The sequence below is a fragment of the Pleurodeles waltl genome, chromosome 11 (genome assembly GCF_031143425.1).
Source record: "Pleurodeles waltl isolate 20211129_DDA chromosome 11, aPleWal1.hap1.20221129, whole genome shotgun sequence".
In the NCBI taxonomy this organism is placed as follows: domain Eukaryota; kingdom Metazoa; phylum Chordata; class Amphibia; order Caudata; family Salamandridae; genus Pleurodeles; species Pleurodeles waltl.
The window spans coordinates 271,528,296-271,545,305 of NC_090450.1; the positions used below are offsets into that span (position 1 = coordinate 271,528,296).

The 17,010-nt window shown below is 46.4% G+C and overlaps 1 protein-coding gene across 5 annotated transcripts in view; it reads right to left on the minus strand.

Annotated features, from left to right (window-relative positions):
• STAG1 (STAG1 cohesin complex component) overlaps window positions 1–17,010 on the minus strand; it is a 995,019-nt gene that overhangs the window by 179,585 nt on the left and 798,424 nt on the right. For all 5 annotated transcript variants that reach the window (XM_069213542.1, XM_069213540.1, XM_069213544.1 and 2 more), the window contains one exon: window positions 10,909–11,114. In XM_069213542.1, coding sequence (XP_069069643.1) covers window positions 10,909–11,114 — 206 coding nt within the window. The remainder of the gene's footprint in view (window positions 1–10,908; window positions 11,115–17,010) is intronic.

Consider the following 17,010-nt stretch of genomic DNA (forward strand, 5'->3'; position numbering starts at 1 on the left):
AGCTTTTCTGCTCATATGAATGTCTATGCAGTAATCTTCTGTAAAGATGTGTGTGGGAGACACTGAAGCTGCCAGACAAATATCCTCTAATGGTGTGTTTGCCAAGAAAGAAGTGGCCGCTCCTTTCTTCCTTGTTCAGCGCGCTCTTAGGTTTGAGCTCAGCTTTTCTCCAGCATTCACGTGGGCTAATCGAATGGTTTCTGAGATCAATCTGGACACTGTACCTTTTCTTACTGGTTTTCCTGTGTTTTCCCCCAAAGGAGACAAAAAGCTGTTTTTTTCTGTATTATTTTACTGTTTCCATGTAGTACATTATTGCTTGCCTGGCGTCAATTGTATGTGAAGCTCTCTCCACTTGATCCTTTGGGTTTTGGAAGAAACTTGGTATTTGAATAGTTCGGTGTAAGGAAATGCCTTCCTTGGCATGGTTACCTCCCCACCTTTTGTTGATGCCAGTTATGATTGAAAGTGTGGGGGGACCCTGGTAACAAGGCCCCAGCACCAGTGTTCTTTCCCTAAACGGTACCTTTGTTTCCACAATGGGCACAGCCCTGGCACACAGATAAGTCCCTTGTAAATGGTACCCCTGGTACCAAAGGCCCTGATGCCAGGGAAAGTCTCTAAGGGCTGCAGCATGCCTTATGCCACCCTGGGGACCCCTCACTCAGCACATGCACACTGCCTCACAGCCTGTGTGTGCTGTTGGGGAGAAAATGACTAAGTCGACATGGCACTCCCCTCAGAGTGCCATGCCCTTAACCCACTGCCTGTGGCATAGGTAAGTCACCCCTCTAGCAGGCCTTACAGCCCTAAGGCAGGGTGCACTATTCCCCTACAGTGTCTAAGCAAAACCTTAGACATTGTAAGTGCAGGGTAGCCATAGAGTATATGGTCTAAGAGTTTGTCAAATACGAACTCCACAGTTCCATAAAGGCTACACTGAAATCTGGTAAGTTTGCTATCAAACTTCTCAGCACAATAAATGCACACTGATGCCAGTGTGGAATTTATTGTAAAATGCACCCAGAGGGCATCTTAGAGGTGCCCCCTGAATACCAGACCAACTCCTAGTGCCAGGCTTACCAGTTTCTGCCAGCCTGCCACAACCAGACGATTTACTGGCCACACGGGGAGAGTGCCTTTGTCACTGTGGCCAGGAACAAAGCCTGTACTGGGTGGAGGTGCTTCTCACCTTCCCCTGCAGGAACTAACACCTGGCGGTGAGCCTCAAAGGCTCATGCCTTTTGTTACAGCACCGCAGGGCATCCCGGCTAGTGGAGAATCCCGCCCCTCCAGCCACTGCCCCCACTTTTGGTGGCAAGGCTGGAGGAGATAATGAGAAAAACAAGGAGTCACCACCAACCAGTCAGGATAGCCCCTAAGGTGTCCTGAGCAGAGGTGATCCCTGCCTTTAGAAATCCTCCATCTTGCGTTTGGAGGATTCCCCCAATAGGATCAGGGATGTGCCCTCCTCCCCTCAGGGAGGAGGCACAAAGAGGGTGTATCCACCCTCCAGGACAGTAGCCATTGGCTACTGCCCTCCTGACCTTAACACACCCCTAAATTCAGTATTTAGGGCACACCAGAACCCAGGACATCAGATTCCTGCAACCTGAAACAAGAAGGTCTGCTGACCTGAAAGCCCTGCAGAGTTTACGGAGACAACTGCTTTGGCCCCAGCCCTACCGGCCTGTCTTCTGACAGGAAGAAAACTGCAACAGCGACGCATCCAACAAGGACCAGCGACCTCTGAAGCCTCAGAGGACTGACCTGCAACCCGAAGGACCAAGAAACTCCAGAGAACAGGGGCACTGTTCACCCACAGCCACATCTTTGCAACAAAGATGCAACTTTTAAAGAACTCACTCTTCCCGCCGTAAGAGTGAGACTTCACCCTCTGCACCAGACACCCCCCGCTCGAGAACCAACACTACAGGGAGGACTCCCAGGCGACTGCGACCTCGTGAGTAGCCCGAGATGACTCCTCCTGGACCCCCACAGCGACGCATGCAGAGAAAATCCAGAGGCTCCCTCTGACCGCGACTGTCTGTAACAAGGAACCCAACGCCTGGACCAAGCTCTGCACCGCAGCCCCCAGGACTAGAAGGAACTGAACTTCAGTGCAGGAGTGACCACCAGGCGACCCTCTGCCTAGCCCAGTCGGTGGCTGGCCCGAGAAGCCCCCCATCTGCATTTCCTGCACCGCTAGAGTGACCCCCGGGTCCCTCCATTGAATCCTATACAAAACCAGACGCCTGCTTTGCACACTGCACCTGGCTGCCCCTGTGCCGCTGAGGGTGTTGTGTGCCTACTTGTGCCCCCCCCCCAGTGCTCTAAAACCCCCCCTGGTCTGCCCTCTGAGGACACAGGTACTTACCTGCTGGTGGACTGGAACCGGAGCACCCCTGGTTCTTTATAGGTGCCTATGTGTTTTGGGCTCCTCTTTGACCTCTACACCTGACTGGCCCTGTGCTGCTGGTGCGGTAACTTTGGGGTTGCCTTGAACCCCCAACGGTGGGCTGCCTATGCCCAGGAACTTGAAAGTGCCTTACTTACCTGAAAAACTAACCCTTACTTAACCCCCCCAACCCCCTCCCCTTCCCCTGGTAACTGTTGATTTTTGCAGTGTCCACTTTTAAAATCGCATATTGCTATTTTAACTAAAACTGTATATGTTACTGCTCTAATTCAAAGTTCTTAACTTACTTGAGTGGAGTACCTTGCATTTTATGTATTCACTTCAAATCTTGAACTTGTGGTTCTAAAAATAAATTAAGAATGAAAATGTCACTTACCCAGTGTACATCTGTTCGTGGCATCAGTCGCAGTAGATTCGCATGTTTTGCAATAGCTCGCCATCTGGTGTTGGGCCGGAGTGTTACAAGTTGTTTTTCTTCAAAGAAGTCTTTCGAGTCACGGGACCGAGTGACTCCTCCTTTTGTCTCCATTGCGCATGGGCGTCGACTCCATCTTCGATTGTTTTTCCCCGCAGAGGGTGAGGTAGGAGTTGAATTGTAGTAATAGTGCCCATGCAATGGAGTGACTAAGTATGCACCTATTTAAGGTTGAGATGATACTTATATAAATAGTTGAAGGTAACTTCCAAACTGCTACAAGCTCCCGGGGAGGCGGGTGGGCACATGCAAATCTACTGCGACTGATGCCACGAACAGATGTACACTGGGTAAGTGACATTTTCAGTTCGATGGCATCTGTCGCCGTAGATACGCATGTTTTGCATAGACTAGTAAGCAGTTATCTCCCCAAAAGCGGTGGATCAGCCTGTAGGAGAGGAAGTAGTCTGAAATAATGTTCTTAATACGGCTTGACCTACTGTGGCTTGTTCTGCAGATAACACGTCTACACAGTAGTGCTTGGTGAATGTGTGAGGCGTAGACCATGTGGCTGCCTTACATATTTCTTGCATTGGGATGTTTCCTAGAAAGGCCATGGTAGCACCTTTCTTTCTGGTTGAGTGTGCCCTTGGTGTAATGGGCAGCTGTCGTTTAGCTTTAAGGTAGCAGATTTGGATGCATTTAACTATCCATCTGGCTATACCTTGTTTTGATATTGGGTTTCCTGCATGAGGTTTTTGAAATGCAATAAATAGTTGTTTAGTCTTTCTGATGTTCTTTGTTCTGTCAATGTAATACATCAATGCTCTTTTGACATCTAATGTATGTAGTGCCCTTTCAGCTACGGTATCTGGCTGTGGAAAGAACACTGGAAGTTCCACTGTTTGATTTAGATGGAACGGTGAAATAACCTTTGGCAAAAATTTAGGATTGGTCCTTAGGACGACCTTATTCTTGTGTAGTTGTATAAAAGGTTCCTGTATTGTAAACGCCTGAATCTCGCTTACTCTTCTTAGGGAAGTAATGGCGATGAGAAATGCCACCTTCCAGGTTAGGAACTGTATTTCGCAGGAGTGCATGGGTTCAAAAGGTGGACCCATAAGTCTAGTTAGGACAACATTTAGGTTCCATGAAGGAACAGGTGGTGTTCTTGGTGGTATAATTCTCCTAAGGCCCTCCATGAATGCTTTAATGACTGGTATCTTATATAGGGAAGTTGAATAGGTAGTCTGCAGGTATGCAGATATTGCTGCAAGGTGTATTTTAATGGAAGAGAAAGCCAGGTTAGATTTTTGTAAGTGAAGCAAGTAACCCACTACATGTTCTGGAGTTGTGTGTAATGGTTGTATTTGATTAATATGGCAGTAGCAAACAAACCTCTTCCATTTACTTGCATAGCAGTGCCTGGTGGATGGCCTTCTGGCTTGTTTTATGACTTCCATACATTCTTGGGTAAGTTGTAAGTGCCCGAATTCTAGGATTTCAGGAGCCAGATTGCTAGATTCAGCGATGCTGGATCTGGGTGTCTGATCTTTTGGTTGTGCTGTGTCAACAGATCTGGCCTGTTGGGCAATTTGATGCAGGGTACTACCGATAGGTCTAGCAGCGTTGTGTACCAGGGTTGCCTTGCCCAAGTTGGTGCTATTAATATGAGTTTGAGTTTGTCTTGACTGAGTTTGTTTACCAGGTATGGAAGGAGAGGGAGAAGAGGAAAAGCGTAAGCAAATATCCCTGACCAGTTCATCCATAGGGCATTGCCTTGGGACTGTTTGTGTGGGTATCTGGATGCGAAGTTTTGGCATTTTGCGTTCTCCTTTGTCGCAAACAAGTCTATCTGAGGTGTTCCCCAGAGTTTGAAATAAGTGTTCAGAATTTGGGGGTGAATTTCCCATTCGTGGATCTGTTGGTGATCTCGAGAGAGATTGTCTGCGAGTTGATTTTGGATCCCTGGTATAAATTGTGCTATTAGGCGAATTTGGTTGTGAATTGCCCAACGCCAAATCTTTTGTGCTAGCAGGCTTAACTGCGTGGAGTGCGTCCCCCCTTGCTTGTTTAGATAATACATTGTTGTCATGTTGTCTGTTTTGACGAGAATGTATTTGTGAACTATTATTGGTTGGAAAGCTTTTAGTGCTTGAAAAACTGCTAGAAGTTCTAGGTGATTTATATGCAGTTTTGTTTGATGTACGTTCCATTGTCCTTGTATGCTGTGTTGATCGAGGTGTGCTCCCCACCCTGTCATGGAAGCATCTGTTATTACGTATTGTGGCACTGGGTCTTGGAAAGGCCGCCCTTTGTTTAAATTTATGTTGTTCCACCATAGAAGCGAGAGGTAAGTTTGGCGGTCTATTAACACCAGATCTAGAAGGTGACCCTGTGCTTGTGACCATTGTGATGCTAGGCACTGTTGTAAGGGCCTCATGTGCAGTCTTGCGTTTGGGACAATGGCTATGCATGAAGACATCATGCCTAGGAGTTGTAGTACCATCTTTGCTTGTATCCTTTGTGTTGGATACATGCGTTGTATGATGGTGTTGAAATTTTGAATTCTTTGGGGACTTGGAGTGGCTACTCCTTTTGATGTGTCTATTATGGCTCCCAGGTATTGTTGTACCTTGCGCGGCAGAATTTTGGATTTTGTGAAATTGACGGTGAACCCTAGTTTGAAGAGGGTTTGTATGATATGATTTGTGTGATTTGAGCACTCTATTAACGAATGGGCCTTGATTAGCCAGTCGTCTAGATATGGGAACACATGTATTTGCTGCCTTCTTATGTGTGCAGCGACTACCGCTAGACATTTGGTAAAGACTCTTGGTGCGGTTGTTAATCCGAAAGGCAGTACCTTGAATTGGTAATGTATTCCCTTGAATACAAACCTTAGGTATTTCCTGTGCGATGGGTGTATTGGTATATGGAAATAAGCATCCTTGAGGTCTAAAGTTGCCATGTAGTCGTGTAGTTTTAGCAATGGCAATACTTCTTGAAGTGTGACCATGTGAAAGTGGTCTGATTTGATGAAAGTGTTCACTACTCTGAGGTCTAGGATTGGTCTCAGCGTTTTGTCCTTCTTTGGTATCAGAAAGTACAGTGAGTAAACTCCTGTGTTTATTTGTGTGTTTGGCACTAATTCGATTGCATTCTTTTGCAATAGTGCCTGCACTTCTATCTCCAGGAGATTGGAATGGTGTGTTGTCAAATTTTGTGCTTTTGGTGGTATGTTTGGAGGGAATTGTAGAAATTCTATGCAATAACCATGTTGGATAATTGCTAGAACCCAAGTGTCTGTAGTGATTTCCTCCCATGCTTTGTAATAATGACTTATTCTTCCCCCCACTGGTGTTGTGTGGAGGGGGTGAGTGACATGTGAGTCACTGTTTAGTAGTAGGGGTTTTGGGGCTCTGAAATCTTCCTCTATTCCTAGGGAATTGCCCTCCTCTATATTGTCCCCGAAAACCTCCTCTATACTGTCCCTGGTAACTGGACGGTGTTGCTTGTGAGGTGCTGGCTTGTGTGCTCTGACCCCGAAACCCCCCTCGAAAGGGTGTTTTACGGAACGTGCTGTAATTGCCTCTGCTCTGCGGGGAGTAGAGTGCGCCCATGGCTTTGGCAGTGTCCGTATCTTTTTTGAGTTTCTCAATCGCTGTGTCCACTTCTGGACCGAACAGTTCTTTTTTGTTAAAAGGCATATTGAGAACTGCTTGTTGAATCTCTGGTTTAAATCCAGACGTTCGGAGCCATGCATGCCTTCTGATAGTTACAGATGTATTAATTGTCCGTGCAGCTGTATCTGCAGCGTCCATGGAGGAGCGGATCTGGTTGTTGGAAATGGTCTGTCCCTCCTCAACCACTTGTTTTGCCCTATTTTGTAAGTCCTTGGGCAGATGTTCAATGAGATGTTGCATCTCGTCCCAGTGGGCTCTGTCATAGCGCGCAAGTAGTGCCTGGGAGTTCGCGATGCGCCACTGGTTTGCAGCTTGTGCTGCGACTCTCTTACCAGCTGCATCGAACTTGCGGCTTTCTTTATCTGGGGGTGGTGCATCTCCAGATGTGTGGGAGTTGGCCCTTTTCCTAGCTGCTCCTACAACGACAGAGTCTGGTGGCAGCTGTGTAGTGATGAAAACCGGGTCTGTAGGAGGCGCCTTATACTTTTTTTCCACCCTTGGTGTGATAGCTCTACTTTTGACCGGCTCCTTAAAGATTTCTTTTGCGTGCCGGAGCATACCAGGGAGCATAGGCAGGCTTTGGTATGAACTGTGGGTGGAGGAGAGTGTGTTGAATAAAAAATCATCCTCGACCTGTTCTGAGTGGAGGCTTACGTTGTGAAATTGTGCAGCTCTAGCCACAACTTGAGAACACGCGGTGCTGTCCTCTGGTGGAGATGGCTTCGTAGGGTATGCCTCCGGACTGTTATCTGACACTGGGGCGTCGTATAGGTCCCATGCGTCTTGATCTTGATCACCCTGGCTTATGGTGGTGTGAGCTGGGGAGTGTGATGGAGTTTGTGCTGGTGAGACGTTAATCACGGGCGGAGGAGAGGGTGGTGGGGTAACTCTTTTCACCACTTTTGGTTGTGGTGTCTGTTCAGTTTGGAACTCCAACCTTCTCTTTCTTCTAATGGGGGGAAGGGTGCTTATTTTTCCTGTCCCCTGCTGTATGAAAATACGCTTTTGCGTATGGTCCACATCAGTTGATTGTAGCTCTTCCTCAAACCTATGCTTTTGCATTTGGGAGGTTAGAGAGTGCTCTTCTGTATAAGAGCCTGAAGCTGGGTCGCTTGCAGTTTGTTTCGGCATCGAAACCCTGTCTGTGTGTTTTTTCGGCTCCAAGGTGACTTTTTTCTTTTTCGGGGCCGAAACCTCTCGGCGTCGATCTTCTTCGGTGCTGCTGTCTCAGCGTCGAGCCGTGTCCACACCGGCATCTCGGTGTCGAGGCTTGTCTCCAGCACTTTCTCGGTCCCGAGAAGGCTGCGTGCCGGTGTCTCGACCGGAGTCGGACGATCTCGGCACTGTTTGGGCCTTTTTCGGTGCCGACGGTCGGTCACCGAATTTATGGGTGGAGCCATGGCCTGATGGCAGTGGCGTCCCCTGGGCCTTGTAAATCTTCCTCTGTGTGGTTTTCGACATCTTACTCACGGTTTGTGTATCGTCGAATCCTTCGGAGTCTGAGTCTTGGATCAAGAAGGTACCTTCCTCTTCTTGTTCCTCGAACTCTCGGTGGGCTGTCGGCGCGGACGCCATCTGAAGTCTTCTGGCTCGACGGTCTCGGAGTGTTTTTCGGGACCGGAACGCACGACAGGCCTCGCAGGTGTCTTCACTGTGCTCAGGTGACAGGCACAGGTTACAGACCAAGTGTTGGTCTGTATAGGGGTATTTATTGTGGCATTTGGGGCAGAAACGGAACGGGGTCCGTTCCATCGGCGTTTTTCAGCACGCGGTCGGGCCGACCAGGCCCCGACGGGGGATCGAAAAACTACCCCGAAGGGCACCGGAGCTCTTCGATCTTGGATGCGGTGTTGAATCTAACTACGCCGATCCCGAACGCAACAATACCGACGAAAATCTTCCGAAATTAGCTATCTTTCCGTTCCGAAACTCGGAGCGACAGGAACACGTCCGAACCCGATGGCGGAAAAAAAAACAATCGAAGATGGAGTCGACGCCCATGCGCAATGGAGACAAAAGGAGGAGTCACTCGGTCCCGTGACTCGAAAGACTTCTTCGAAGAAAAACAACTTGTAACACTCCGGCCCAACACCAGATGGCGAGCTATTGCAAAACATGCGTATCTACGGCGACAGATGCCATCGAACAGGATATTTCTCTATATAAAAACTATTGGCCTGGAGTTAAGTCTTTGAATCTGTGTTCCTCATTTATTGCCTGTGTGTGTGTGTACAACAAATGCTTAACAGTACCCTCTAATAAGCCTACTTCTCGACCATACTACCATAAAACAGAGCATTAGATTTATCTGATTTTTCCACTATCTTACCTCTAAGGGGAACCCTTGGACTCTGTGCACACTAGCTCTTACTTTGAGACAGTATATACAGAGCCAACTTCCTACACATACGATCTAATCCTTGCTGGTGGGCGCTCTACATTCTGCTCCGATTTGACGTTTGCATCTGTTGTTGGTGATTTGTTTTGCAGGTAATGGATAGAACTCCTAAATAAATTGTGGTTTTCTGCTAGGAAAAGTTTGTGAGTTTAGAGTATTGTAAAGTCCAGAGCTCTCTCCCCAGGGCCGGCATAGAGGAGCAATCCGGAGCCAAAGGTACAAGGGCGCAGTGCCTGACCTGCAACAATGAGCTTTCTGGCTACAACACGCTCATGCACTGCGACAGCTTATTTTAGGTACAGATGGAGCAAACCTGAATGGTCTTTTTCTGTAAAAGGTATCAACTTCCGCAGGGAATGCACCACACTCAGGAATTCCTCCCCTTATCTCGGAGCCGGATTTAGAATCTTAAGGCCAACGAGCAACGGCAAAGAAAAGAGACTGCCTCGTCACAACGTTGATGTCATCACACATGACGTGCAGCGGCCATCTTAAATTGGGGGAATATATATTAACTATTGTAACAGTAGCGCAGTTCTCTATGCAGCAACAATGCCTAAGGAAAATCGATGTAAACAGTTGTGGTCACGATTGTCTTTGCGCAGCAGTGGAAACAGACGCCCTGATAAAACAGCCTCTAACATTTGACCTTGGTCTTTGAACGCACAGCATTTGTAACCAAAAAAGAACATGATTTACAGCCCTGTTTACAGAAAAGGACTGAAGCCACTGAAAACATCCATCGCTCTGGACAAATGCTCTTAGCTTAAGAAAAAAGTCCCTAAGCACATGCTACAGTGGCACAAGTGGAAGGATACAAGTACTGGGGTCATGCTCCAGGGGAGTGTACAAATGAGTAAAAGGTGGGACAAAGAGGAAGGATTGACCGCTAGCAAGCAAGGAGTTTTCAAGGACCAATGAAAAAGTAGAGAGTCCACAAAGAAGTATATACTAGAGTATATACTAGAGGTCTTAAATGCTCAACTTAAAAATCAAAAACAGAAGGACTACAAGATAGTGCAGAATTTTGAACCAAACACTAGATGGCCGAATAATTCACGGCATATGAATTCAGAAAAGATTCACACTGCAAAACTTGCACTAGATAGCAGGAGTGGGCACAGCATGCGATCTAAAGAAGCACTTGCTGCAAACTAAACTAAACACAGAAAAAAAAAAGTTATGAAGTACACAAAGAAAATGGAGAGATAAAATGAAGCAGAGAAAAGAAATATCAGCAACACAATGGGCTCCGCCAACAAGGAAAAGTAGCATAGAATGATAATTTGAGAATGCAAGGGGAGGAATAGAAATGCCTAATTGAACCATTTGATAAAATGTAGTTGCAAGGTGTGAATAAGTTTCAAGTAAGAAGTGCGAATTGAAAGGGGAGCAAGAAGGTGCAAAATGGGAGAGGTGCAAATTTAGAGAACACTGTGACCACAAGAAAGTGAGCAATGCACAGGTCTCATTACAGGCAAGTACCGTATGCCTAAAACGTGATTGAAATGTGAAGACTGGCTGAATGCTGATTACACATTGTAAAGGACCTGCACCATTGACAAGTTTGTGTTAAACGAGCAGCATTTAAAAAGTGGTCTGCTGTGTGAGATGGCACAATATAAACAAATAGAAACTAAACAGAAACAAAAAAACTTCCCTTCAGAATAGGAGCTAAAAGAACACTCACAACTTGGTAGGAAGGTAGATAATGTTATATTGCCGAAACAAGTCCATTGTGAAAACAGTACTTATTACAGCAGTTAAGCTTTCAAAGCAATTCCATTTGAAAATGCTTTCAACACCTTTATGATAAACTTTGCTTTATGAAGGACTTACACATATATCTAATGAAGCCAGACTGTTCACATACAATCATGGAGGCTTTGGTATCAGTACAATCGCCATAACATCTAAGCACACAAATGAGTCAACAATCTTATACAAACTAAAGAAATCTGCATCTGCCATTTTTGTTTTGAACACTTACCTTCCATTCTTTTTTTGTGTAGTGGAGGGCGTCCTTTCTTGCTCCTGACTGATAAGGATTTCCCAGTACTGCCTCCGCTGTTCAGTGAAGGCCTATCATCATCTCCACCAGTGACCAGAGAGTTCCGATAGGAGATTAGTGGGAGCCACACATCTTCTCTCCTCTCCATCATGTGCTCATTAAGGAATTTCTCCAGATATGAGTGACTGTATGGGCAATTCATCACACTTTTGTATCAACAGACAGGCCTTACAAATACACTGTTCAGATCATGCACAAAGTAAACTTTTGATGAGCTAACATTTTACAGATTTCTTAAAAACTACTACCGGTACATACAAATGTAGCAATGACAAAAGGTACTGTATGGAAGTATTTCACATTAGTGATGGGAAAACTAGTTAAAGCTATTTATTTTCAGCAGCAATATTTCTGGTGAGAGATCTTCATGCAGATTTCTCTCTTTAAGAACGTTCCCTAGGCATCAGAATGGTGCGGAAAAGCATTTTCCCATCAGTAGCCACCCTGAGGTGCCATCTGCTAGAACAGACACAAATCAACGGCATAGAACATGTGCCAATATCTGTGCCGACATCAGCCTCCAATTCTTTTTCCCCACTGCTAGTGAGGAGTGCAGTTAGGAACCCATAAAGCAGTAACAATATCATAAGCAACAGCACATACCTCATTTTCGAACCTTGGAATCTTATGTACAGCATTGACTATTCAGAGGTTGAGAGTGGACAGTGAGAAATCTGCAAGAAGACCATTTTGTACCAGAAATACCACTACCGTAGGGTTGCAACTTTTGCTTCTGAGGCTACAACATCCTGCAGATTCCTCACCTTAAATGAGTCCAAAAGCAATACCCTCCAGGAGGTGAAAATTAGAAGGGACAATTAACTACGGAAATCATGCAGCGCAGCCTTGGTAAAGTGTGTGTGTTAATATGTGTTTAGGTGGGGAGTCAATGTTTAGCAAACGTTTATGGGTTCAAACAGTCTGGAAAATGTCAGCCACGAAATGCCGCTAATGACCGCAATAGAAGCATCCATGATTGTTGTGCATGAATTCCAGCCAGATGGTCTTTCTTGCCCTAGGTGTAGCAGATCATGATACATTGCTGATCCAATGGAAAATGGTGCTACTGTCACTGCCTTGCTTTTCTTGGCACCAGACGAGCAAAAAGCTGATGACGATCCAATATGTCCAGTCAAGTATGGTCAATGGAGTATGAGAACACACACCAGGGATCCACATTATGCAGTTTCTCCTCGTTTGTGAATTGAGGAGGAGGAAAGAATGCTTGAAGAGGGAGAGATTGGGTCATAGGAAACGTTAAAACCACCTTGGGCCAGAAGATAGGGCAGGTATGCATAGCTAACTTGCGAGGGAAAAAAAACTGAAGGTGGAAGAGCCTGAAGATGTCTGATGATACAAGCAGGTTCAAACTCCACTGAGAAATAAACATAGGGGCAGGAAAGGATCTAAAAAACGATAGCTGACAATGGAGAGACAGGAAAGGCTACAGTTCAGAGAGGTAAACTTTTAATGTAGCCACTGCCAGCACCTGCTATGCATGAGACAGAAGGAAAAACATGACATCATAAACACCTGAATTAAATAGATCTAAACCTTCTCATCCACACCATTGCACAAATCTTTTTCATCTGCCAGTATAAATGGACATCATAGTGGGATTTGTCACAGCTAAGAAGGTGTCTGACTATCACGGAGCAAAAGGGCTCCAACTTGCATGCTTAATCAGAGCACTTGAAGCCACAGTGGTTTAGGAATGAGGTGGAGGACTTAACCACTCCTGGCTCTGCTGCTGGAACCTTGTGCCTGAGAGGAAGAACCAAGCTATACCTGGCTCAAGAGCCCTAAATAGGCTGAAACTGGCAGTTCAGACTGGACTGTTCCAATGAGGAGCACGGTCAAGACTGATTTGCACATGACCTGGGTCCAAACTGAGGTTACGTGGTGGGCAAAAAAAAAAACCAATAGATTGTGAAGTGGCCCGAGTAATTGCCAGTGGCTGAGATTTCAAGCATTCCATCCAATAACTTGTTCTTTTTGCAGAGGAAGAGATAGCAGAATGCTGTGTGAACACATCGACATACTAGATCCTCCTAGCAAAATCATCATCAGCTGTGCTCCTACACCTTCTGCAGGGCTTGCAGAAGAAGCAGAATCGATTGAAACACATACAGAAGGCCTGGACGGTAGTCAAACACAACGGCATCCCACAGGAAACCTTTCAGATGTAAGTGAACAGCACAAAAATACATTTTCTGTTCTGGGCAGTGGCAAAGAGGTTCACAGATGGACATCCCAATCTGGGGAAGACCAGCTCCTTCAATTCAGGATGTAGTTACCACGTTTTGGACCTCCCAGGATAGGCAACAGTGCATTCGCTTTAACAGTCAGACAACCTGCCAGCTGGGCTGCCACCCAGAAAATATCCCTTCACTGCATCCACTGGCACAGCTGAATTGCGTCCTACTTCACCTTGTCAGCTTATATAATAAATGGAAGTTATGTTTTCTGATAGGCTCCAAATGGCGCTCCAATACCAAGGAGAGATTTGCTAGACTATGGTGAACTGTGCTTACAGAGAGCTAAAGGGACAACCGAAAGGGCTGTTGGATAGAGAGATTTACCCACCAGCATATGTCTGAGAAGACAGTATCCTAAGAATCTAACCCAAGCTTCAACATCTGTTTTGTGGTATTCAAGACCTCACAAACCAATTCCAAAAGATTTCTTCATGTGTTCAGCAAGGCTTACAACTGCCAGTTTTGCTCATTCTCACATGGCATGAAAATAACGGGCCATTAGGCATTCACCATACCCAAATCAAAGAGCTTATGGTCCCATGCCATCCAGTTTTACAGATCCCATGTTCTCAGGTCACAGATTTGAGGATAAGATTTTCGGGTCATCCAGGATAGGCCTTGAGCTTGAGAATGGCTTCTCCCAGGAAGCCAAGACAGGTTCCAGTACAGCCCCATTAAATGGGAGCAAAGGCTATGCGAATGGAGAAGAATGCAAGATTTGCGTCAAAATGTTAGACTTCGACACCTTGGAAGGCTAAATCAAATATAGAGTTTCTGCAACTGTGGTTAAAGAGGATACTTCCTCTATCATGGCCAAACAGGGGTAAGGGAACTACCCTTCAGTGGAGGTTGTTAGCTCACTAGCTTTTTGTAAATCAAGATAAAGACCTGTATCAAAGTAAGGACTAAGCAGATTGTTGACCTCTGATCATCTTACATTTGCTCATAATCCTTACTGAGCATTGTTACTGCTGCAGAGTTTGAGATTAATAGCTCCACCAACTAGGCAAATTTCTGGGACCTAGGAAGAGACTGTTTTTAGGAGGTTGGCTCTGTATATACTATATCAAAATGATACAGTGTGAACAGACTCCAGGGGTTCCCCAGAGGCTAGAGTAGATAATACTAATGCTCTCTTTTGTGGTAATGCAGTTGAGCAGTTAGGCTTATCAGAGGGTAGTGCAAAGCATTTGTTGTACACATACAGGCAATAAATGAAGTACACGCTCAATGACTAACTCCAGGCCATTTGTTTTTATATGGTAAAAATATATTTTGTTTCTTTATTTCTAGAACCACAAGATTCGCTTTGCAGGTAAGCACATTTGCAAGTAAGTAGCAAGCATATGTATCAACATCACTTTGTTTCAATTTGGCAAGTTAAACGATTTTCAAGAAAATAGCAAATATCTATTTTAAAAGTTGACAGTGCAATTTTCAAAGATAGTTCATTGGGGGGGGGGGGGGAAGGAGGCTTGAGTTAGTAGAGTTTGAGGTAAGTTCAAGACTTACAGTTCCAGTCTTTGGGAGTTAGGATGTCCACAGGTTGGGGTTCAAGTTAACCCCAAACACCCACCACCATCAATACGGGGCCAGCCGGGTGCAGATGTGAAAATTGCTGCAAGGGTTAGAACAGGCTCCTATGGAGACGGGGGGCACTCTGAATTAGCTCTGCCTGCAGGTAAGTACCCGTGTCTTCTGACAGCAGACCTTTTGGGAGGAGGTCCACAGGTCATCACCAACCACATACTCCGCAGCACAGGGGCAGTTGGGTGCAAACTCTGCGTCGGGCTCCCAATGCTTTTCAATAGGAGGACCCCGGCGGTCACAAGTAGGCTGCAGTCTGGGTCGATTCAGGGAAACCACAGGCTGGACAAGGAGGAGCCGGATGTCGGGTTCCCAAAGGCCAGGGGGCTGCGGGTACAGGGAACCTTTTTGACATTGGGTATCTTCATCCAGGTCCTTCACAGGCAGCTGGGTGCTCTGGATTTAGTCTGCAGTTGTCGTCGTGTTACTCAGCAGGGGTCAACCCATGGTGAACACTAAGTCCGAATCACCTGGGACCTCTTCCAGACCACTGGGCCATGGGAGAATGGTGCAGAGTGGGCAGGACTCACGAATCCTGGGCAGTTCTGAAGTCCTTTGCTGAAGTTTCTTGCTGGACAGGGCTACTGTCCACAGGAGATCCTGGTCCTCGGGTGTGCAGGCAGTCCTCTTGGGGCTTTTAAGAGATTGCTGGTCCTGCAGGATGTGCTGCCTTTTTGTTGCAGGGGCTTTAGATGCTCGAGTCAGGCCGGTAGGGCTGGGGCCAAATCAGTTGGTGTCTTCAGTCTTCTCTGCTGGGGGTTCGGCTTAGCAGTCCTTTATTCTTGTTGTCTTCTTGAGGTCACCAGGAATCTGGTGAGCTAGATTCAGGGGTGCCAATGGCTACTGTCCCTGAATGCGACTACACCCTTCTGGTGTCCTCTCACTTTGGGGAGGAGGACACAGACCTAACCGTATTGACCCCTGTAGGAAGTTAGCCTGGTGTGTGGGGGGTAATTAAGGTATTTACATCTTATACCAGGTTCAGGTATCCCCTTCTACGTGATGTGTAGGCAATGTCTATAAGCCAGTCTCTTTAGAGGTAGCTATGGATGAGCAACCGAGGTTTAACTAGGAGACATGCAAAACTCATGCAATACCACTGTAGTCACACATCACTTAAACATGCATGAAAGAAAACACTCAATTGTAAACAAATAAAGGCACTTTATTTTTGGAACATATCACCACGAAATACTATAAGGGCAACCCACCAATAGGAGGTAAGTAATACACTAGATATACACACCAGCAATCAGAAATAGGCAAAGAAAAGATCAGAAAACAGAAAATATCAATAACCAATAGTAACCCTAGGGGAAACACAAATCATACTAAAAAAATGGATTTTCGAACGAGGTACACCCGCCTAGGTAAGTAAAGTGTGTAGAGGAGAGCTGGGAGTACTAGAAAACCACAGAGTTAAGTAACAGTACACCCCTCCCCAACCCCCTGCGACCAGTAATGCAGTAGTAAATCACTGGATTTCCCGAAACCGTCCAAAAGAAGGAAAAGAAAAAAAGAAGACACACAGACAAGACTGCAAGAAAACCAGTGGTGGATTCCTGAAGAAAGAAGACCTGTGAAGAGAGGGGACTAAGTCCAAGAGGCACAGTGGAGGTCCAAGAGGATTAGGAGCTATTACCCACCCAGCTGTAGTTGCAGAAGTTGGTCGACAGTGATGAAGAACAGGTCTGCACTGCAGCCCTGGAGCCGGAGAAGAGTTCCTGGTGGATGGAGATGATGTCCCACGCTGGAAGGAAGATTGCAGACATGTGTTGGTGCAGGAATTCAACCAACAAGCCTTGGCAAAGGCAAACTTGCGGTTAGTGGAAAAGTGGTGCAGCCAGGGACCAGCAAGGCCCAGGAGGGGCATTCACAGGGGACCATCACCATCGCAGAAAGTCCACAGGAGTAGAGGCAGCACCCACAGGAGTCACAGGACAGGGACACAGGAATCGCAAAAAAGGCCCACGCACCACTACAAAAGAGGATCCCACAATGCAGGAGGCTGTGCTTTGCGAATTGAGTGCTCAGGGCCGGAGCTACACGTTGCCTGAAGATCCCTTGGAGGAGATGCAAACAAGCCTTGGCAGCTGCAAGAGACGCGGTGCACGGGGGGACTCCCCTGCGTGGGAAGGCAAAGGCTTATCTCCACCAAAGTTGGATAGCTCGCAGA